This window comes from Cygnus olor, chromosome 1 (assembly GCF_009769625.2).
Source record: "Cygnus olor isolate bCygOlo1 chromosome 1, bCygOlo1.pri.v2, whole genome shotgun sequence".
In the NCBI taxonomy this organism is placed as follows: domain Eukaryota; kingdom Metazoa; phylum Chordata; class Aves; order Anseriformes; family Anatidae; genus Cygnus; species Cygnus olor.
Window position 1 is genome coordinate 4663950 of NC_049169.1, and position 22982 is coordinate 4686931.

The 22982-nt window shown below is 42.8% G+C and overlaps 1 protein-coding gene across 1 annotated transcript in view; it reads left to right on the forward strand.

Moving 5' to 3' along the window:
- TAF3 (TATA-box binding protein associated factor 3) overlaps positions 1-22982 on the forward strand; it is a 115549-nt gene that overhangs the window by 71334 nt on the left and 21233 nt on the right. The window contains 2 exon segments of the mRNA XM_040546653.1: positions 14835-16651; positions 21583-21665. Coding sequence (XP_040402587.1) covers positions 14835-16651; positions 21583-21665 — 1900 coding nt within the window.

Consider the following 22982-nt stretch of genomic DNA (forward strand, 5'->3'; position numbering starts at 1 on the left):
AGCAGAAATTGCGTACGTATACTGGGATATGCAGACCATGAACGTTGGGTTGCCATCGTGTGCCTTTCTTTTAAGCCAGAGGACGGATACCCCGTGTCCGCCGTGGGCTGCGACGTCGGGGAGGAAGGTTCATCTGCTGTAGCTGCGGAACACTGCCAACAGGAGCCAGCCTCTGGTTTTGCATTTCTCTCCCCTTCCTTTGAGTTGGTTAAAAGATTAATTGGGCGAGCAGGACGGGCAGCCGCGCTCTGGGGAACCCTACGTCATGCAGGTACCCTGTGCCCCAAGCTGCTGCTCACCCCAAACAGCTCCCAGCTCCTGAGCATTGTATTAAAAACCAGAAAAGTCCAGCAGATCATAATGTAATTCATCTTGGCCATAACGTGCTAGGAGGACATGTTCCCGTGATTTAGCCTTTTGGTGCCAAATTCACCATTTTAAGCAAGAAAATCAGCAACTCGGTGACCAACCTGTGATTCTTCAGCTATCCCTGGTTTCTACCATAACGTATGAATAATAAAGCAGGATCGGCAAAAGATATGTCTCCTAAAGCCTTCTGAAAGGACTGAATGCTTCATGAGAATGAGGTGTAATTACTTTTTAATAACCGCTGAGATATGTCACATCTGAACAGCTTCTTATCTCTGAGAGTATCCTTGGGCATTTTGTAGTTTTCTGGATGTGCATAAGAAATGAAGCCACGGTGTCTGTCATGACAGGTGGGACATGGAGAACAGAAGAGTGGAGGGACTCTCCCTAAATGAGTGGTTGAGGAGCAGAGCCTGCAGGATGTACCTTGTGTGGTGGTGTAACCGAGCCAGCAAGCGATGCCTCCCCGCTCACACTCCAGTTTGTTCCCCAGTTGCTTTGACCACGTGTCCACGTCCTCACCTGTCCCATCTTTCCGTATTTGCCCCTGAAATATTTATTTAGTGGAGCTCCTCTTTGTCTTATCTCCCTCTCCTTACTACTTCTTGCAGTCCGGCGTTTCATCAGCCCCTTGTATCCTTTCCTTCGCTCTTGCCTTTGTTTGGCCACCGATTTCCTTCACCAGTTCAAGAAAATATCCCAAATGACACAAAAAGCAAAAGTGTCCTTGTTGCTTCTGCTAAATGTAAGTGAGGGAGGAAGCTTAAGATGAAGGACAGGAAAAAAGGAGGAGTTGTAATGTTGTCTGGGGTTTGGAAGGGGATGAAGGCCAACCAAAAGGATGCAAATATGAGGATGAGCAAAAATGGAGAATCAGAACAGAAAAAAAAAAAGGAAACATAGAAATGGGGAAGAAAATCTTCAGACTTGCTCATGATTTATTCATGCCTCAATGTGGGTGACTGCGGTACTTCACAAACATAAGTCAGGTCCCTGCCCCGTGCTTTTACAACTGGAGCTGGGAGGTGGGAGAAAGTAATACACAAACCCCCCCGCGTTTCAATTTATTTCTCTGTAACGCATCCCAGAGCACCTTTCATTTTGGGGAGAGGAGGTAATGACAGATTGTTGTTGCTAATAGGATTTGGGTCAAACTGCTGCTTACTGTTTGGCACGTAACTAGATTAATAGGGTGGGTGTTCTTCAAAATTACATGCCACGGCAGGAAGATAATCCCCTCCCCACCGAATTTCAAGTCCCGCTCATCAGCGGAGGAGTTTGGCTGAGCGTGCTCTGCAACGATTTATCCATTAAAACCCAAGCTTCCCTACCAGTGGCTTTAATCCCGGCTCGGAAGGAGCTGCCTCGCCATGGCTGAGCACGCCTCGTTCTGCCTGGATCCCAAGCATGCCAACAGTTAATGCTCCTGTCCATAAATCTCCCCGCCGTGCCTCAAAACCCATAAAGTGCACCGGCGAAGGTGGCACAAGTTGGGGTTTGTGGGAGCTTTATGTGCTCTAGCCAAGAGCTGGAAGACAGCCGAGCAATTTAGGTTAAAAATCACCAAATTCCTGCTCTGGGTGCCCGCAGAGGTCTTCGGTTTGTGGCTTCTTTGGCAGCCCTCGTAGAGCATCTTCTGGCCTCCCCGAGCGTCTCAGTTCCCTCTCAGCAGGGAGCCACCTGAGAGGCTGCTGGTCTCAGAGCCCTGAAATGGGAAGATTACATGGGAATCCGACCGCTCCAAAATGAGGGGTGTCTTTTTTTAGATCGGAGTGGAAAGTTAACGTTACATAAAACTGCCCACTGAAGCCAATTCCTTTGCTAAATTTGTTTTCATAGTTGTTTTTTTTTTTTTTTTCATTTCTCCCAAGTGTCCAAGAAAAATACTGCTTAGCTAAAAGACATTAATTCAGCTTAAATCAGGGTATCCAACCCTTTGAGGCCAGTACTGATGTGCGCGCACACGTTTCTTGCTTAAATTGAGGCTGCTGCTTACTGGCTCTTTGTTTGCTTCTCCACTCTCCCAGCTTTCTATGCAGAGGATGCTTATCTTGTAAACCGCTGGAAACCTAATTGCTGAGCACCTTTTTTTAAAAATAATGTAGATGGGAAAGCAATACCCTGCAGAATTTCTGTGTATTTCTGTATAGCACCTATATGCTATTCATGCAACCCAACTCGTGGGGAAGGATCTATTCTGATCAAGTTAACTTCTAGTTAAGCCTAATCGTTTTTGTTTTTTTTTTTTAAAGCAGAGTTCAATGCAAAGCACTTCTCATTTTCCTTCGCAATCAGAGCATCGTTTTTGCTTTGTTAAAGGACGCAAGTTGCATCCCTTGGATATGCAGCTTGGGCAAGCCTTACAAAACAATTAGCGCGTCTTTCACATGGGCTAAACTTGATTGAATAATTACTCAAATAGTGGCCAGTAATGGAATACATCGGGTTATCTCTTGGCTAATCCTCAGGTAATGGAGTTGGTGTATCTCTGATTTTTCTCGTAGCGGTTCCCAGCGAGCAGAAGACTGAGGCAAAAGTGATTATGGGAAGTGGAGGGGAGTCACTGGAGGCCAGCAAGGAAAAGGAGGCCTTATCTTAAGCAATTAATCAAGAAAACTCCTATTGTGGGACAATTATTCAAAGTTAATTCTAAAATAGCTTCAGAGCCTGGGGTTCTGGTTTTGTGTGCGTGTTTTGGTTTTGTTTTGTTTGCTTCTAAGAATTTCGCCAAGGTCATTGGGAGCGCTGGGGCAGAGCTTGCACCAAAACGAAGGCTGCTGCACGCTGAAGAGTGGGTTAAGCCTCACCCAACGTTGGCTTTTGGTGGTTGTCAAAACTGTATTATTTTTTTTTAATTTAAAAATCCAAAGTTTCTAAAATTAGACAATCTTCTGAAACTTGTGTAACGTTTCAGACATCCATAAAGGCATCGTTCCTTTGCATCCAAAAGGAGCGTATCACAAATCATTTCGCTTTCATGTAATCGTCACCCCAGCTCTCCTGGGGTACGTACAAGACTGATATCTCTGAATCTCCCCTCAATTCTTTTTCTCTGATTTATGCTCTGCTTTTTGCTTAGCTCAGTCATCTTGCCAAGGCTTGCAGCAACTGCAGGATTGCAGGGCTGTTTCGTGACTGCACCGGTGGCTTTGCAAAAGGCTTTTGTCTTTCAAGTTGTCCCCCAAGCAGCTCTCGTTCTGTAGGAGCGCCCTGTAGCCCGCCTTGCTCGGTTTTAAGCCTCTGAGCTCCCTTGGAAGTGAGATTTATTTGAAGATGTTGCTGTGATCCACGAGGTCCTGCGGAAAGAAGCAATAGATTTGAGCAGCCGTCCCTGAAAAATTATAAGGTCACGGTAAAAAAACACAGGTTTTAAATTGGATGTGGTTTAAATTTTCCTGCAGCCTCTTGAACGGGGCTGTGCGCCGAAATGGGAAGCCGCCCGCAGAATTACGACTCGGCACGGTCACCCCACGCTCTCCTGGCATGTTTTTTCCAGCCCTGCTGACAGCAGCATCTTGAACCCGACTTCAGCGCAGGGCTGCCCCGATGGGTCCGTGCTCACACAGCCTGATGGGTTCTCTGTCTTCCTATGGGCACTTTTTGCAGGGCAGGGTTGCAGAGGGAGAGGGACAGGCGTGTTCCCATACAGAACGAGGCAGAGAGGCTGAGAGACAAAGAGAGTCACTAATTGGATTTGTAGCTGTAAGGAAAAAACCTCTTAAAGTAAACATTTTCCTCTCTTTAAGTCTTTCCTTGGCTCCTTTCGTGAAGACCGCCTGAAAGTATCCGTTTCGGGGGTGAACCCTTCCCAGCAAATTTAATTTTGAGGCTTGTCAAGCTTTATTAAAGCCTTATCATCAGTGATTTCCTTCTCTGCTAGATCAAGAAGATTGGATTTGTTATGGGATTCGTATTGTGGCTCGGAATTCTTCCCAGCAAACGGGGGGTTGGGGGGGGGGGGGCACGTTTGTGCCGAGACACACGCTACCAGCACGCAGCGCCGAGGTCCCGCGCCGTGCCTTGTCAGCACAAACCCACGGAGATTTTGGAGGCTGCTCAGCCAAAATCCTAAGCTGGAAGCACGTATGGATTTCTGAGTTAGCATTTGCTTGAATAAACACGTTGCTCTGGATGACAAAAGTTTCCCTGACTGCTGCTGGCGTCCTTAAAGAAGTTTTATACCCAGTTCCCAGCACCATGAATATTTGGTAAACACTTCTGCGTGTGGTGTATGTACATATATTAAGAGAGAGGATGAACACATGCCTTCTTCTGACTTTGCAGATGTAGTAACTCTGTTAGCCTTAGTGGGAATTTCCCATCCGTGGTAGGATGGTTTGGGTTTATTTTTTTTAAATTTCAGTGACGTATTTTCGTCTGTGCCCCTGTGGATAGATACTGAAGATCAGGGTTTTGTCCAGCAGTGTAGATGGACTTCTTCCCATTTATTCTAGAGCACAGCATCTGGTTGACATCTTTATTTATCTCAATTCATATATTGAAAATAAACTTCTCCCTCTTCCCCAGTCTTTCTCATCTTCTATAAAATATTCTCGATTAGCTTGGGAAATGCTCCATTTCCCTTTCTTATCCAATAAAAACAATCAAGTGTAAGGAAGAGTTTTATATACATGATCTGAATTTTTTTTTCAGTGCCCAGAAGTAGGCAAAGCACTTTGAAAAACACTGCTATGGTTCTCGCCCTGAGCAGCTCACCACTTGGTTTTGAACGTGCCCTTGCAATTGCAAGTAAAGCACAATAGGAAAAGGAGCAGAAGGACAATTAATGGCCAAATGAGTTGAACTAAAAAGTTATTTGAAGGGGATATAAACATTCTTCACCTTTTTTACAATGGTAAAGCTGGGGTTTTGCCCTGCCTAACAGGAGTGGTGGTGGTCTTTGACTTGGGTTGAGCCAAAGCTTCCCTCTGGTCAAGCATTTTTGCTAAAGCTCCACCATGTGAGCAAGTACAGAGCACATTAATACCCAAGATAGTCAAAAGTTACTTTTTAAGGGGGTAAGGCAAGCCACGGGAGGATGCGCGTAATTGTAGCTGATGGCAAGCTGCAGCTGGCAGAGGTGCTCTCTCTTGGTGGGGACTTCGTGCCACACTTAGCCCAGTGGTGCCCACGTCCACATGGTCTGCATTTTGAGCTGAGCTGACCATTCAATAGAAAACCATGGTTTTCCTATTCCTGTTCCTTCCACGCTGCTGCTTACACCTCAGACATCTTCCCTGTGTTGATCAATATTGTCCCTTTCCTCCGTCCCTTTGGCTCTGTTGCAAGATATTAAATAGTCAGGGTATTTTCTCACTTCTGCATCTGAGCACACGGATGCATATGTAGGTTGTAAACCTGGGAGGGGCTCAACCGAATTCACCAAGGCCAGGTAAAAAATTTTGGATGGATATAACGATGTATGATAATATACATAACGATGGATAAACTACAGGTAGCCCAGAATAATAAATCCCTATGGTGTGCCTTTACTAGGAAGTACAAATAGTTGCTTCGTAAAATATTTGTAAAAGTCTATTTTTTTTTTAGCACGGGAATTTATTAAAGGTAGAACAGTGTATTTTCTTATACGGAGCAGTACTATAGAAAAGGAAAAGCACTGTAAAAACCTTCAAAATGTTTATATAGGTTCAGTGTATTTGTTTTCACTGAGATCTGTGATACTTCAAAAGCTGGTTTGGAAAGCTCAGCCAGAAAGATTAGATACGTGGGTGCAAAGTGAAAAGACTGACCGTCTGCTTCCCTTTTGTCACGAAAAGTGCGTATAAACCCCTCATATTACATCTGAGAGTTGTCAGATACAGATAATGCTGCGTGGATTTGGGGTCTTTAGATCGCAAATTTGATCTTTGCAAGGGGAGCGGTGCAGAGTCTCGGTTGTAACAGCAATCCTGCCCAGAAATACTCACGGGGAGATTATGAAAATGCTATAGGTACCGACGCTGGCTACAAAGATCTACTTGTGCATATGTCTTTAAAGGGGGGAAAAACTCCTTAATACACAGTATTACCATAGCTAGGCCCTATTATACTATTGTAATCATAGCTGAAGCAAGAACGGTGATTAACGATGGCAATTTATTGTATCTGACGAGTGGAGAAAATAGGAGATGTTGTCGTTATCATAAATCATATCATAAATAACCAAAGAGAAGCACTCAGAAAGCTTGTGTGGTGTCAGCAGCAAGGCCTTTCAGGCACGTTAGCCCAGGATGTAGCCATAGAAACCCCAAAGTCATATTGTTATCTTAGTCTTGCTGCAGTTATGTGATACAACAGTATTAACATATAGATTAGGCCATTTATAATACTAGGTGTCATTTCAGGTTGGCTTGCTTATATAGCATTTTAGTTTTTTATTGTGCCGAATGTTAGGGAAACGCTGCATTTTTCCAGGTCAGTATATAGCCATTTATAACAGATCAGCTTCACACCTCTGTCAGTCTTGCTAATGTACTGTGTTATTGATTGGTTGTACTGTGCGAATTGTCATTGCCTAATTACCTCGTCTTTGCTAATAATTTCATTTTTTGGAAGTCAAATGTTCCTTTGCAGAGAAAATCTCTCCTCCTTCACGCGTGCGCGCCGGCAAGTTCCCCACCCTGGTAAGGACCGGACACCCATGATGATAAAAAAATACGCTAAAAAAGCATGCAGATTTGTCCAGATTTTGTCATGGGAAGGTTTTCTCCCTCCATCCACGTTGGGATCTCGTAGCACCCTCCCTCCTGCAGCTGTCAGGGGAGAGGCTCCGTCGCAGGTGAGGCAGAGCAGCACCAAGGTGACCACAAAAAGCCTGCCCCACCGCCGCGCCGCGTTCTCACGCGTGGTCTCGCTCGATGGCTTCCTAAAGATGCTTCTGTGGTTGTTTTTGTTTTACATCCAGAGGCTTCATAACAGCTCCGGCCACGTTAGCATAACGTTGCCATGCACGTGCATTTATTTGTATATGGGATCTACACAAACCGTCGAGCCACTAGTAAGAACTCAAAGAGAAAATAAAGGCTCCCTCTTTGCATTTAGACAGGAGTTTGCTTGCTGTGTGCAGCCCAAATGCAGGACTGATACTTTGTCGGGTCAGAGAGAGAGACCGTGAGCTGATAACAATCTGCCAACTGTGTTTTTCTGTCTTCAGCAGGAAGTTGGGTGTGTCGTTTTAAGAATCCTGGGTAGTTTGGCTTGATAAACACTGCATACTCTAAAAAGTATTATAATGAGGACCGCCACTAGTAAGTATTTAAAAGTGCTTTTTTCTCTTGGCATCCAGTATCCCAGAGCAGCACTGGAAGCTAAAGTTGCACATCTTACCCTACCTTCAGCCAAGATCTGATGCTGCCAAGGGATGCTCCGCTCCTCAATCCTCTTCTTTCCCACACCCTCAGGTTTGCGTGAGCCTGAGACGGGTTTTTTACTTTGCCAACTGGACAGAAAAAATATTTTCTCTGTCTAATTCCCCCCCCCCCCCAGATATATTTCCATCTGAGTTAGACGGTTAAGTCAGTGCACTGTGGAGGAGGGTGATGATAGAAGAAGGGAGGTGCAGGACTTCTCTCCAGACTTTGCTAGCCCAAAAGTTTGCTTGTTAACATCACAGACCAGACTGGTGATTTGAGTTCAAAACAACAGATCATCTTTCTGATTTCAGCCTGGATTAGTTCCCCATTTTTTTGCCTAAATGCTTGAACCAGGACAAAAGAGGCGATGGGATTGTACCTTATTAAAACAATCCTGTGATGTAGAGCTACAGCTTTAGTAGCTTTGGTTTGTTTCTGGTGAACTCTGGATTTCTTATTCTCATGTTGGTGTTTAAACTTGAATTTCTCCGTCGATTTCATACCGAGAAATGGCTAAGCAAGAGTGTGAAGCAGTTGTTCGGCAGAGTGGAGAGGTAGCTGCTTTGTAATTGTAATTTTGTAATTTGAATTGGTCTGGAAATTCATGAGTCCTGAGGCAGATTACGGCTATTGTCCATATTTCAAGATCTCATCGTTAGGATGGAGGGGAGTTTTGTAAACCACTTGGAGCTTTTGGACAGGTTGAGAACTGCTTTTGGAGTTATTCATTGAGAACTGCTTTTGGAGTTATTCATAAAAATATACATCAAGCCTGCCAGTCCTGTTGAACACCTCCCAGCCAGGTTCATGTTGATTGTTGAAGGTGCCAGCAGGCCACTTGGGCCAAAAACCTCAAATACGACTCACGAGTCTGGATGCTCAACTTCAGGCACCTCTGACATCCTCTTTACCATCTTTCAGTTGTGTAGGCAAAGTCACCAACCACACCTGAAGCTCTTGAGTTTTATTTTTCAACTACATTTGTGGTTCCTCCGTTTTAGAACATACCGAGAATGCACTGGAATGAACTCAATGGCAATTTCAGTGGTCAAACTGGAGACACGTGGAAAAAGAGCTCCTGTTATGGTGCAATATCACCAGCACTCTTCTCAGGGAAAATAGGTTGATTGATCTTTACAGGGTACAAGAGAAATCTCTTGGTGCACCACCTGTTTGGTGAACAAGTCACATCAGTGATTAGTTGTCCTCATGTGACGGAGAAGTTCCATATATAAATCCGGCATTTTAGACTCAAAATGCATTGCAGGTATCTTAGCGTGTTCATTTTGCATTAGGGTATCAGGATATTGGTCTGCAGGATATCAGGATTGAATTTTGTTGCTCTTGCATCAATTTCCTTTACAGACTACAAGCACACTTGCTGTTTGTTTTGGGGAAAAGCCATGGTTATTACAAGGTAAAGAGATGCACCCTGTCGTGGCATAAGAAAAAGTCCTTTCACTGGTAGCAGAAGTCAAAAGCCTCGACTTATTAGGATATGGTAGGGATATTAAGCCCTTGACTTAGTGACTTACAATTTCCCAAAAGATATTTTTAGCTTAATCTCATGCTTTACCTAGACAATAGGAAAATGATTTTGGAAGTCTGCAGGAAAATATATGGTATTTTTTCATTGGAAAGTTTCATATATTGGGGTGGGAAGGATCACTTTCTTGCGTTTGGGAAGCTGAGCTGGCTTGCGTATAAAATCTTCAGCTTGACATCCATGCTTGGAAGGAGGGATGAATTTAAGATTTCAGTACAGGCATTACCACATTGTGCCCTTTCCCGTGTCCAAATTTTCCTTACAAAACAAATTCCATATCGAGGCAGAAGGATTCAGAGACTTGATATAAGCAGAACTGTGCGAGAAGGAAATTCACCAGCTGATACCGGGTGAGACCTACTGTCTGGTCTTTATTTGGCCCTTCTACATTCCTCTAGAAAACAAAAGTTCAAGTTCTGTTAAAAATAAAGGTTATGTAAGAGATGTAATTGTTGAAAACAAGCGTGTGTGGATTGTATGGAAGTAACAGCGCATCCAGAGTTGCATCCTGGTGGGTTTGCTCTGATAGCTGATACTGTTCATCTGGCATACTAAAGGTATAATCAAACACAAAATGCCAAAACCTTGTGCTGCTGTAACAGTAAGAATTGGCTTCCACAGAAACTGTTACCTGCCAGAGTTTTGTGCAATTACTACGTTAGTCGTTGCATTGAAGCTCAGAGTTTGCTGTTAGCAATATTTCGTTAGGCTTTCTTCAGCAAGTGGAGTCCAGTTGAGGCCAGCAGGGCTGCCCATGTCATCCTGTGCTCAGAGGTACTGCATCCTTCTGAGGTCTCCAGGTCTTAGCGGGACGCTTTTCTCCTGCCACCACCCTGTAACCTAGGGAAATACTCATCCAGTTTCCAGAAGAGAGGCTGGAGCTTTGCTTTAATGAAATACCAGCTGACAGACCATGTCCTTTACGATGTTGTCTAGTTGTAAGTGCTTGGGCTGCTGTCTCTAAAGGTACCAAGGAAAGGTCTGGTAATGACCAAGATGATGACACTTTTAATTTTCTATATATTTTGTGATATATATATATATATCTGCCATATTTTTTTCTGGCTGTATGTAGGTGCCTTTCTCTTCAATCAGAAGAGTTTTGCACAGATTTTTCCCTGCCTTTCCTTTCATCTGACCTGTTGCTGAAAGAGCAGCGAGCCTCCTGTAATGGGGCAGCCAGGGAAGAACCACTGTGTGCTATGGGTGCTTGCATTTCTTCTTCTGCCATAAACACAGAATTTCTGTTCCTGTGTCAGATGTAGGGACAAATAGTCCCTAGATCATCATGAACGTGGAATTTCATTACCGAAGTGTTGAGTATTGCTGTCCCGAAACCAAGCCATGGGCAAATTAAGGAGGTGTATATTCAATACGCCTTTGGTTTTGGAATCCCTGCTGCTACAGGAACACAGTGTACAAAGAAGGAAATTTTGTGCTGCTTTAGTGGTTTTCCATGAAAAAGGTGCAGGAGTTTCGGTTTCTTGCCTGATCTGTTCAGTTTTAAAAGCTTTTCCAGGATTTGAAGTGGTGACAGATCCCCGCTGCTTGCATTTCGGATTCTAATGTTCTCCGTCCCGCGATCCCGAGGAGCTACATATTTATCGAATTCAGCTTTTACGACAGCTCTGCGAGGTGAAATTATCATCGCTTGTCAGATGGGGAGGCGGGAGCACGCGGTGTGACCTGCCCGAGCTCGTGCTGCAGACCTGTGTCGGGAGAGGGACGAACTTTTCGCTCCCTTTCCGTGTGCCTTAACTTCAAAATCAGCCTTTCGTGGAAGTGAAAAGCTTGCCCTGTTGTAACAGGCGGCGTTACACGTCCTGCGTATCGCCTCAGATACGCTCCGGAACGAAATGCTGTCTTAATAACCACTCTTCTCGGGGCTGTCAGCTTGTTTTATTTCAGCAGCAGCAAATCCACGTTTGGGGCCGAGCTCATCCCTCCTGGATCCCGGTGCCTCCTTTGAACCCGGGCTCTGCATATGGGGACGGCCGACATAATAAACAACTGCTCTGTAAAGCTTTAGTAATGTGAGCATTAATATTGATCCGGCACTGCCTTCTCTAACAAAAAAAATATATATATATATGTTATCCGTTATCTTGAGAAACCTTCCAAACAGCTCCAGTCTCCTTTCATTACAGGAGAGAGTTATTAGGGCAGATGGCCGAGGTGATATCCGTTTGACCTAGAGATGCTAACTCAAGAGGAGGATCATTAATAAGGTGGTCGGAGATAGGGAGGGATCGCCGTAAAGAGGGTTAAGAAGCAATCCGGTGCACAAAGGCTTGCACAGCGAGAAGTGCCCGGTACCGAATGAGATGGGCAAAGGTGACAAAGTGGCCGCACGGCTTTAAATACTCGTCATCAAGTCAAGCAGATTGCCTTTAAAGGCTGATGGGTTTTGCCACGTTCAGTTCCTGCTCCACCGTGAATCCTTCCGGAGAAAAAAGAGGGCCCAGAGCTCTTATATTTAAGACAGAGATTGCACTTTCTCTAATTAAAAAGAAAAAAAAAAATAAAAAAGAGGCGCTTTATTGTTTTTTTGCCATGGCCACAGCTGCAATGGCTCAGGTTTGAAAGCTGCTGTCTGGCAGAAAACCAGTCCTCGCCGAGGATCAGACCGTGGCCTTGTTCCAAGAGAAATTTGGGTTTCATTTGACCAAGATAGGATTCCAGATTGTCATCTGAGCATGTCTGAAAAGTGGTGAATGTATGTCAGTAGTTAAGTGCTCGTGAACTTCCTTAGTCCCTGGATTGTTCAGGACTGACCCAGGCAATTTTTTCCAGATGTCTGGGGGAATCCAAGTCCTCAGCAAAGGGCTGATAATGCTTCTGCTTCCTTGCTAAGTTGTCTTTGTGGCTTGCAGGAATGCGCATGAAAGCTCGGAGCCAAGACACCCCGATTTCTGCTCTCACCTCTCCAAACTGCACTTTAACCTCTTCTGCCCTTCCCTGGCATCTCCGCACGAGATCATAGAAACTTCTCGGGCCTGGTGCTAGCTTTACTTGGCCTTATAAAAAAATAAGCATCGCCCTTTTTTGTTGTACAAAGCTCCAGTTCCTGTTCTCCGAACCTCCTCCAAAATTGTTTTTTCGCTTTTGATCCAGCAGCTGCTCGTTTTCGGCAATCCTGAGTAGGTAAAACATGAGAAGTACCTTGGGATGGGAAGGACTTAGAAAAAATATGAAATATTGCAGTGCACTTCGGTGAGCCACAGTGTAACAGGGGGGCTGCTTAAGCAGGCACCGTGCAGAAATCTTTAGAAAAAATATTGAAATTATTCTAGTAATTTTTCTACTTTGTTTTTTTTTTTACTATCGCAGTAGCTTTTCTTCCACTTTATTCACTATGATATACTACTTTTTATCCTTGTGGTGTTTCTGTTAAAATATTTTATGTTGCCATCTCTAACGTGTGGATGTGCAAGCCCTGTCTTTCCTGATGTCTGAATTTGGCTACGCTTTTTGTCTTGTGGCCAAGGCGGAAGACTTCGTTAAATCCCGGCTTTACCGTATGGTGTTTGTTTTAAATTTTATCGCTCTTTAAAATTGAAAATGAAAACAAACTCTTCGCAGCAAACTAAGTACTGAAAGGGGTTGGGAGGGAATTGCTCGGTAGCAACCGATGCTGGATGACATCTGATGAATGCTAATTCTTCATCCCCAAAACAATTTTGAGCAGATGAAGGGAGCTGATTTCTGCAACAGCTTAAACAGAGATTGAAATGACTTCCACGATCTGGCAGCAGATTTTTTCCCACAGAGCAGGTGCAGGCTCAGTCCACAGTGATTTCTCAGTTATACTCTAACTTTGCTGTTTCAGAAATGTAATGTCAGTGCCCAGCCAGGCAAAACCTAACTCCCTAACATTTCTGTTTTTCACGGAAGGCTAAGACTTTATCCTCAGGCAAAGTCTCCTCTCTGGGCTGGCTGCTGTAAATCCTCTGGGCCCTGGCAAAAGCCAGAGTTACTAGCTCATTTTACTTAATTTGTGATGCTGGCAAGATTTGTGCTGCAGCCCAGGGCTCTTAACTCAACTCTACTAAATCAGAGCATTGACACATTACAGTAGAGAAACCTCAGCACGGAAAACCTGAAAATAAATGCCTCCCAAAGAGATATTTCAGAAAGATGCTGTCTTACGAAGCTCTAAACAGGGTTAGTGTTACGAGCTGCTCAGTGTTTACTTCTCTAAAACCACCTGCTCATTAAGAAGTTGGGGTTTATCCGCTAGCATAAGATGTTTTTTGCAGGGATGGGACCGGCGTGGATGTAATGACGCAATTACAAGCGGTGGAAATGTGGCAGCAGAAAACTCCGGTGTGGACGTTCTTATTCCAGACCAAAAATCCTTTTTCCTGCTTAGATAATTCCATTTCAAAAGTGAGGAAGTGTAGCCAAGAGGATAAAGTGCTTGACTGTGGTTCAGGAGATCAGAGTTTCTCTTATTCTCAAACCTGTTCTGGATTTTCTGAGAGATCTCAGGTGAATTTTCTCCTTTCTCTGCACCGTAATGCCACACACGTGAGACTGAAGATGGTAGTAGGAGTAGGAAAAAGCAAGTAATTGCAATTAAAAAATTAAAAAAACAGAGCAACCAACCACACAGGCGATGTTCACACTGGCTTGAAACAGTGGGTGCCTGATGTTCATACTGAGCATGTTTCGGGGTTTGTTTTATTTTCAAAAGCTGGCTTTTTTGGTCTCGTAGCCTGAATGCCCACTTGTGACTTGTGCTTAAGTGTGTTCCTCTGGCAGCATATCTTTCATTTTGGTTTCTATAAAGCAAGAATCCAGCTTATGCACTCCAGGATTGCTCCATGGTACAAACAGAGCGACACGGGGTGATGGGAGATGGCTTCCAAAGGCGCGCTCCTGAACCAACACACGATGCAGAGGTGTTTCCATATAATCATAACAGATAATGTCTGCATACAGCAAGCTCTTGAGATAGAATCAGAAAAAGAACCTGGCAGGTTGAACGGGGCTCAGTCCTCTGCTTTAACCTTCAGGCTGCGCCGCTTCAAGAAAAACAAATCAGGTTTAGGAAGACAGTTTCCTAGTAGTTAATCCACCGTCAAAATTCTGTGATATATAAGCAAGACAGCTAATTCCAGTGAATTTTACTTTGATGTACACTTTGCAGTCCACTTTGTTACAGCAAAAACCACTTCAGCCTCTCTTCCCTTGTTTAAATGAATGAAGCATGTTCATGTAATCCGAACTGATGCAGTAAGAATTAATCAGGGCATTTTTATACGTGACTGGTGCTTCAGACCTGCTCTGAAAGGTCTGCCTTTGAGTGAGTGAAGTCCCCCCTCGTGTCCTGTGCTCATGGGTTTGGTGTTAGATTGCGATAAGGAAGCCTGCCAGTTGTGATGGTGGCTGTTGTGCAGAAGAGGCACCTCGTTTTTCTTCCACGTAGACCAGTAGGAACCTGTTGGATGGCCAGTTCTCTCTTGTGGGCTGAAACGCCTGGGAATTTTTGATGCTTGTTTGTTTCTGCAAAACGCATTTTGAATTATCCTAATGCTTTTTGTAAATGTTCTTTGTTACAGAAGAGGAAGAGGAACAGGTGCCTACCGATGGAGGGACATCTGCAGAGGCCATGCAGGTGCCACTGGAAGAAGAGGGCGATATGGAAGAGGATGAGGCAATTAATGATGAAAACTACTTGAGCAAGAGACCGTTAGAAAGTCCTGAAGCTGAAGAATTCCCACCTGTGAAACGGCCCAAACTATCTGTTTCTAAAGGGGACGCTCTGGATGGAGCTTTGGAACCACGTGAGCCTCTTAGCTCAATAAATACCCAAAAAGTACCACCAATGCTTTCTCCAGTTCATGTTCAGGACAGTACAGACTTAGCCCCTCCTTCACCAGAACCACCAATGTTGGCTCCTATTGCAAAATCGCAAGTGCCAACTCCCAAAACAATAGAGGCAAAGCCATTTGCACCCAAAACAAAATCCAAAACAAGTTCTCCAGGGCAAAAGACAAAATCACCTAAAACTACTCCCTCACCAGTGGTTGCTGGAAGTCCCATACGTTCACCAAAAACTGGATCCAAAGAAAAAAAGTCACCAGGTCGCGCCAAGAGCCCCAAAAGCCCTAAAAGTCCAAAAGCTCCTGCTCATGTTCCCCCACCACCTGTTAAGCCTGAGACACCAAGCAGAACCCCTCTGGCTGCATTAAGTGACAAGATAGGAAAGGAAAACATTCAAGTAAAACAAGCGCAGACAACACCTGAGCCTGTCACCAAGCCAAATATTGAAAACCAGACTAAGAAATTACCAGTAATGGACAAGACTATTGATGATTCAATAGATGCTGTGATTGCTCGTGCGTGTGCAGAACGAGAACCTGATCCCTTTGAGTTTTCCTCTGGTTCTGAATCCGAAGGGGAAATTTTTACCAGCCCAAAAAGACTTTCTGTTTCAGAGACTACAACTCCTAAACCTTCTGTTTCTGCCAATAATACCAGTAAGGCAGGAGCAACCCCAGTACCTCCTTCAGGTGGGACTTCAAGCTCAGACATTTCATGGACAATGGATGACTCGATTGACGAGGTCATTCGAAAGGCAAACATGGGGACACCTTCTAATCCACCTACCAACTTCACTTACTTCTCCTCTCCTTCTGCTTCACCGCCAACTCCAGAGCCTCTTCTCAAAGTCTATGAGGAGAAAACCAAGTTGGCTTCATCAGTAGAAGTGAAAAAGAAACTGAAAAAAGAGCTGAAGACAAAAATGAAGAAGAAAGAAAAACAAAAGGAAAAAGATAAAGAGAAAAACAAGGAGAAAAATAAGGAGAAGGAAAAGAACAAGGAGAAAGATAAAGACAAGGAAGTAAACAAGGAAGCGAAATTTCAGTGGAAGGAACTACTCAAAGATGATGATCTTGATCCCTATAAATTCAAACTAAAGGACTTTGAGGACGCTGACACAAAAGTAAAGTTGAAAGATGGCAATACCAAAAAAGAAAGAGAAAAGCATAAAGATAAAAAGAAAGAGAAGGAGAAAGGCAAAAAAGACAAGGATAAGAAAGACAAAGAGAAACTTAAAGATAAGGGTAAGGAAGATAAGATAAAGGTTTCATCAGCACCTCTTGTGTTACCTCCCAAAGAAATGTCTTTGCCCTTGTTCAGCACACCAACTGCCATGAGGCTTCCTAGCATGTTACCTTCCTTGTCTCCAATGCTTCCCGAAAAACTGTTTGAAGACAAAGAGAAACCAAAAGAGAAGAAAAAGGACAAGAAAGAGAAGAAGAAAAAGAAAGAAAGGGAAAAAGACAAAGAAAAGGAAAAGAAGGAAAAGGAAAAGGAGAGGAAAGAGAGAGAAAAGAAAGAGAAAGAAAAAGAGAAACACAAACATGAGAAGGTGAGTTGTTTAGAAGAGTTGAGGTGGCATATTTGCTTGAAAAGTACATATGGATTCCCGTATTTGCTGCTGAGCGTTCAGATGATGTGTGATTACAGGTTTGATATTAAAAACAAACAAAAAACAGCTCCAGGACTTCCAGGAAGAAGTCCTCCAAAAGTTTCAGGGGTCATCCCACCTCTCTGGGAAGCAAAACAATGGAAGTCCAACTTTGTGAATTTGAAATGTGAGATTGTCTTACATTGCTTTTTGGTTTTGGTTTGTTTTTTTTTTGTTTTACCCAGAATTTCTGGTTTTCTTCAACTCACTTTTCACTTGGAAACACACAACAAATGTATGTTCCAATGCACAATTTTTGTTCTGTAAATTTCCACTAGTGGTGTCAGCAACGTTTCATAGAAACTTCAAATTTAGTTTCTCTAGAAGTCCACTGTTTTCAAAGACTATAGAAATCTGCCAGGTGGGCATAAATGAGGAACAGGAGTTATTTGTCACTGTGTCAGGAGAAAAAGGAAACAAGTTCACCATTTACATCACATTTCAGAATAGCTACAGAATCCTTCATTAGCCTGACCAAAGCCTTGTTGCTCCAATTTGATGGAAGTAAGAAAATTGTTTTCAAACTATGGTCTAAGTGCATACACTGAATGTTCAAATATCACCTTTTGTTTTGAATTTGAAGCTTGAGAGAGGGAAAGGGACAACTGATTTCCAAACGGGCTGAGCTCCTTCTACTTCTGTAGCTCTTACTGATTTACATCAGCTGAAGACAGTTTCTTCTTTCCAATATCACCTAATCTTCAGAATATCTTTAATATATAAGAAATGAAACCAGCATATTTGCATGTTATCAGATTTGAAATCCCATTAGAAATGGCTCCCCTAATTCAGCATTTGCTGTACTCTTTGTCACTTCACCTTATAATGTGCATTAAATTGTTAATACAAAAAAAAAAAAAAAGAAGAAGAAGAAAGATTGTCGTGGATACAGATAACCTTGGATACAGGATTTCCTAAATCTCTGTCCTTAGCATTAGGAAGCACTACTCAATTTCTGGTTTTACAAAGATTCTCTTTGCGTCCTACTTTGAGCATGATTCTCAGTTCATACAAGCTCAGACTTGGGATATTCTTCGCTTTCCATTTTGCCACTGTCAGAGACCGTACCCTGTTGTGCTCTCTGGTAGACTTGAAACAAACTGCTGATTTCAAAATTTAGACTATATTTTAAGTAGAAAAGTGGCATTTCTGTGCAGAATCCAGCTGATTGGGAAAACTAATATTTGTCTGCTGTGGATGAATCAGTGATTGACGAGGTGGTGCTCCAGTTGTCCATGTTAATTTAATGTCCAAGTTCTAGGCTGCAAAACATTGTTTCATGGACTCCTCATTTGGTCTGGATGGCAGCTCTCTCTCTGCCCCTCATGCTCGAGGTGGCTTACCAGTATTTCACTGAGAATTTTGGGAGAGTTTCCTCAATAAATTAAACACTCGTATATAAAATAGAGGTAAGTTGTTTGTTTTTCATATGTTTGATTTTGCGTTTCTTCTCCAATTCTCTGAATGTAATTTGATGTAGAGCAATATAACAGCTACACAAACAAATACAAACTGGTAAAGCTTGAATATGGACTGCACATATATATATTAGGAAAAAGAGTTCAGTGATAAGAAAAACTTGGACAAATTAAATTGACAAAGCTGCCCATTACCTTGGCAAAAAGTCCCTGTCAAAAGATAAACTTTAAAGCTAGAATGCATGAAAGAATCCCCAGATAGAATTAAAATTTAAACTGATTCTTGATAGATAAGCTTTTTTTAAATCCACCTCTTTGCTTCAAGTCAGGATTTTAAAAATAAATTTCCCCTTTAAATCTCTTGAGCGATTTTCATTTTTTGCAAGGCCGCACTGCTGGTGTCCTGGAAAAATGGAGAGTTAGAGCTTTATCAGTTGGTGCCCTGAGGTATGTGGCAAAGAAGCTAAATCCTTGAAGATTAGCAAAAAAAATGCAGCACATGGCAATAAGGGGCTTATATGACTACTAGTATTAGTTCAGGTGAAAGAAGTATTGCTTATACATAAAACTGGACAAATCCACTGACAATGTATTTTTAGTTAGCTACAAAGGAGTCTTATATTGCTGGACTTTACCTCTTTGGTGATTTGGGAAGCTTAGTAATCCACTGTAAATGCTCTTCTGCTGGCCCCAATTCCTAGTATTACTCCCGAATGCTGCTCTTTCCTTTTAACCCCTAAAAGTACATGTTTCCTTAATTTAGCTTTTAGATCACGCAATGACTTACTTAGGCAGCGGTCGTGCTTTAGGAGCAAATGATGGAGTTACTGCTCGGCCACCGAGCCGTCCGCGACGCATCTGCTTTGGAGGTGTAAGTGCAGTCTGGAAGGTAGGTTTGGGGGCTGCTGAAAACTTCAGCCCCTGGTGGCCATTACAAACCATCAGATTCGTTACATAAAGCAGTAAGTAGCAGCTATTGCTGTTCTTAAACAGAAGAGTTAACTCGATATAAGAATCGATGGTAACATTTCCATTCTTCAAATATAATTGCAGTTATTATGCAAGCATGCGGCCCATCCTCTTGGGGAATTGAAGCTGGTTATACCGTTTTCCCTGTAATTTACCCCAAGTTGCTGGGTAGAAAGACTCAGAGCAGCACCAAGTACTCAACATAGATGGCTGAAAGCAGAAGCTAAAGCCTGAAGTGGTCAGTCTCAGGGCTGAAGAAGAGGAGATTGGGGTAGGGCTTGCAGCTCCGTGCTCTGCCCAAACTGTTGGGGTGCTGCCCTGGGAACCCGGAGACGAGGCTGGGAGCAAGGGTGCTGCCCTGCACGCAGTGCCAAATTAAAAGCAGACAATTGAAGCAGTTACACCCCGCTTCTACGACAGAGATTACTGGGCATGCTGTAGGAATGACTGAGCAGCTTGTGAAGCAGCTGCTGACCCAGTTTCAGCTAACCTTAATACGCTGAGCTGTAAACTAAAGCAGTCGAGGAACTCCCTTACAAGAAAGGGAGCCGTCCTCACATCAGTGCTGGGCTTGCCACGGCTGCCCCAAAGTAAACAGTTCTTACTCGTGAGTGAAAATCTTACCGTCGGTGTAGAGGAAGACCAGGACATCCACAATATCGCTGTGAATGCTCCTTAATTTTTGTTCTGCTCCAACCCTACACGCAAACCCTCCTCTTGTATCAAAGGGTAAGAGTTTGGATTGTTGCAGAGCCCAGTTTTCCTCTCAGAGCTGACTGTGCTGTTAGTATTTGACGTAAAGAAGTGTTTTATGTGATTTTCTTTTGCCATATGAGCCCCTGCCATTGTTTCTTAGAACGGCTTTGTGATATACAAATAATAATGCAAAGGACATTAATGCAAGGGCCCAATGAGGTGGGTATCTTTGTGTGCTGTGTGCTGTAAGTACAAACTTCAATACCAGGTCTCCATTCAGTGGACGATGCTACAGTTTAAGATGTCAGGAAAGCAGTTAAAAGACTTACCCATTGAAAGCAGCAGTGAAATCGTCCCAGTCAGTAGGAGCTCCAGAGATAACAAAAAAAACTCTTGCAACATTGCAGGGGCATGACATAACAAAAAATTGGGCTGTATAAACAAAAAGGTAGAGAGTAGCCTGTGTAGCAGGCTAATACATATCCACGGAGAGCTTTATCAAAAAATGTGGTTAACAGTATCAAAACAGAAATACTACACAAGCTGCAGCCCTTCTCTCTGGAGTAGACATCTCCTGATGAGCAGCTCCAATTTTTTGGACAAGGTGTGTGGCACAGGACTTTGTCCTTAGGAGTTCTAACATAATTCCTAACTGAGCCCTTCCCTTCTGTCCTGCTGTCTCCTGCACTAGTCTGTGCTTTAAATTGGTTGTGTGCCCTCTCTTTCTTTATGAAAGCGTTTTAAAACAGATTGTTCCCACTGAGAATTGCTCAGGTTTCCGTTCAGTGTATGCTTGCTCTTTTTGGCTCTCAAGTTCTTGGACCATATTTTGCTAAATTCCTGTTTTGTTAAATACAGTGATGCACATGCTTAAAATGAGATCAGTCTCCCTCTCTGTATGTGTATATATACATATAATGTGTATATATATATATAATGTGTATGTATATATATTTTTCATATAATTATATATAAGTGGAGCAACTTATGTATGGAAAATCATTAAAGTTTCACCTGTAAAATCTGAGAAGATTCTGTACAGGTGTTGCAAAGCAGTAGCTTTGGCTGGCTCAGTGGAAGTTGATAATTATGGCAGAGTTCAAAGAGTTTAAGGACATATTCTGGTGGTCCGAATCCACCAGATACCAAGTTTGGAAATCAGGCCATCTGACTTCCATCTGAAAAATAGCCATTAGAAACCTCAGCCAAATTGCATTAAAGGCAGTGGTTCTGTTACGTGTGTGTGTGGATAAGCACTTTCGTAAAGTGTTCAGTATGTGCTTGAGGTTTATTTGCTTTCTCTGTGTCTAATTTTGATTGAAGCGTGCCACGGTACCTTTATGTGATGAATCTGAGTACTAATGGCTTGAATTTAAGTCTCAGAAAAAAGTGCAAACACCTGTCAAGTTTCAGCACTAAGGTCAAAGCATTTCATGTCATTGTTTAGAAACATACCGAATTTTTTAGTTAAATGCTAAATCAGTAAGACTTGTAAGGAAGTACGTGAGCTATTACAAAGTCAGGGGAATTTCAATTTGACTTTTTAGTCCAGAATTTGTATTTTTGATTTGCTGTGGCTGGGAGCTCCTAGCAAACTGTGACCATCCGTGCTGCAGCACAAAGTGTGAGAGAACAATATAAGTATTAAGCCAGTATACTCCGGTTAACTCTATCAGTGCTTTCATGTAATTAATATTGTTTGGGAGTCTCTTTACAGTCTTTGATTGGTGATTGTGTTCCCTTGTACAGATAAAGGTGGAACCAGTTGTTCCAGCTCCATCACCGGTTATTCCTCGGCTGACATTAAGAGTGGGTGCAGGCCAAGACAAGATGTAAGTACAAAAAAAGCCATCTGCAAGGTGTGTGCTTAACACGCTTCATCGTCTGTCACATGTGGCAGCTCTTATTTTCAGTGGAAAACAGTTAAAAATTAGTGGCAAATGACACTCATGCAGCTATGACATCTTTTGGTCATTCTAACAAAAAATCAAGCAGAACACTTACCAACAGAAACTTTTTAGATATTTTACCCTTTTTTTTTTTTTTTTAACCCTCCAAGTGGAACGCATCATCTTCCATCCATCCTGTTTTTCCCAGGCAAGAGTACAAGACTCCATCTAGACTCATATGCTACCTCCGGTGACACTGAGTCAGGCTTCCATAATGGATAGGTATCGCTAGAGTAACCTGCAGCCAAGTTTCATAATGCACTTCAGCTAACAGTTGTTTTATGCTTTAAAGCATAACAATTGAAATGCCTTTATGCGTGTCTGTTTTATTATAATTGTTGATGATTATTCCTGAGTGTACCTAACACATCTCAAATGTTTGTTCATTAGCTCCCTAATTATTGGGTGCTGTTGTACAAATAGTAGTTATTTAGTACTGAATAGCCATAAATAGAATGATCCCTATCCTGAGATCATACAGCATAAGCAGGTGGGTAGAGACTCTGGGGAAACCAAGCGTCACTGGGCTTTGTAGGCTACTCCTGTCTCGTGTGTGAAAGTTTCATTTAATCATTTTGTTGTTGTTGTTTTTGATTGAATAGACTACACTTTTGTGTCTGGTGGTAGACATGAGCACCAAACAGATTTTTCCTTTCTGTTTATCCCATTAAATATTGCTAATCTAATTGCTTCTCTTTTAAAGACATTCTGAACTAAATCCCCTAATCACTAATTTTTCTGCTTAATAAGTTGAGTGGCATCTATGATGATTATTCCGTTTTTCTCTGCTGCCCTATTCTGCTCTTTGGCCAAGTAGGTAACTGTGAATTATGTTGGCTTGCAGTTGCTATGGGACAGAAGCAACCAAAGATGGTTTTGATGGGACACCACCCCGAAGACCAGGGCTTCTTGCTGTTCTCTCTATGCTTTTCTACCATTCCTGTTTTCCCCCTTTCACAGAATGAGTGTGATCTAAAATTTCCGTGCCTCAGATTGTATGAAAGCTCTCACTGCTTCAGGACAGCTGTCTGTCTGCTGCATGCAGCCTGAACATGTGCGGCTGGACAGACTGTCCATTTAAAGCCTGCAAATCCACCTTCCATCTTGAGGAGCTATGGATACTTTTAAACTCGTCTATTCAAGAACTGTAGAAATGTTGATATCTGAAGAAAAAAAAAAAAGTTTTATTTTCAAGGCAGA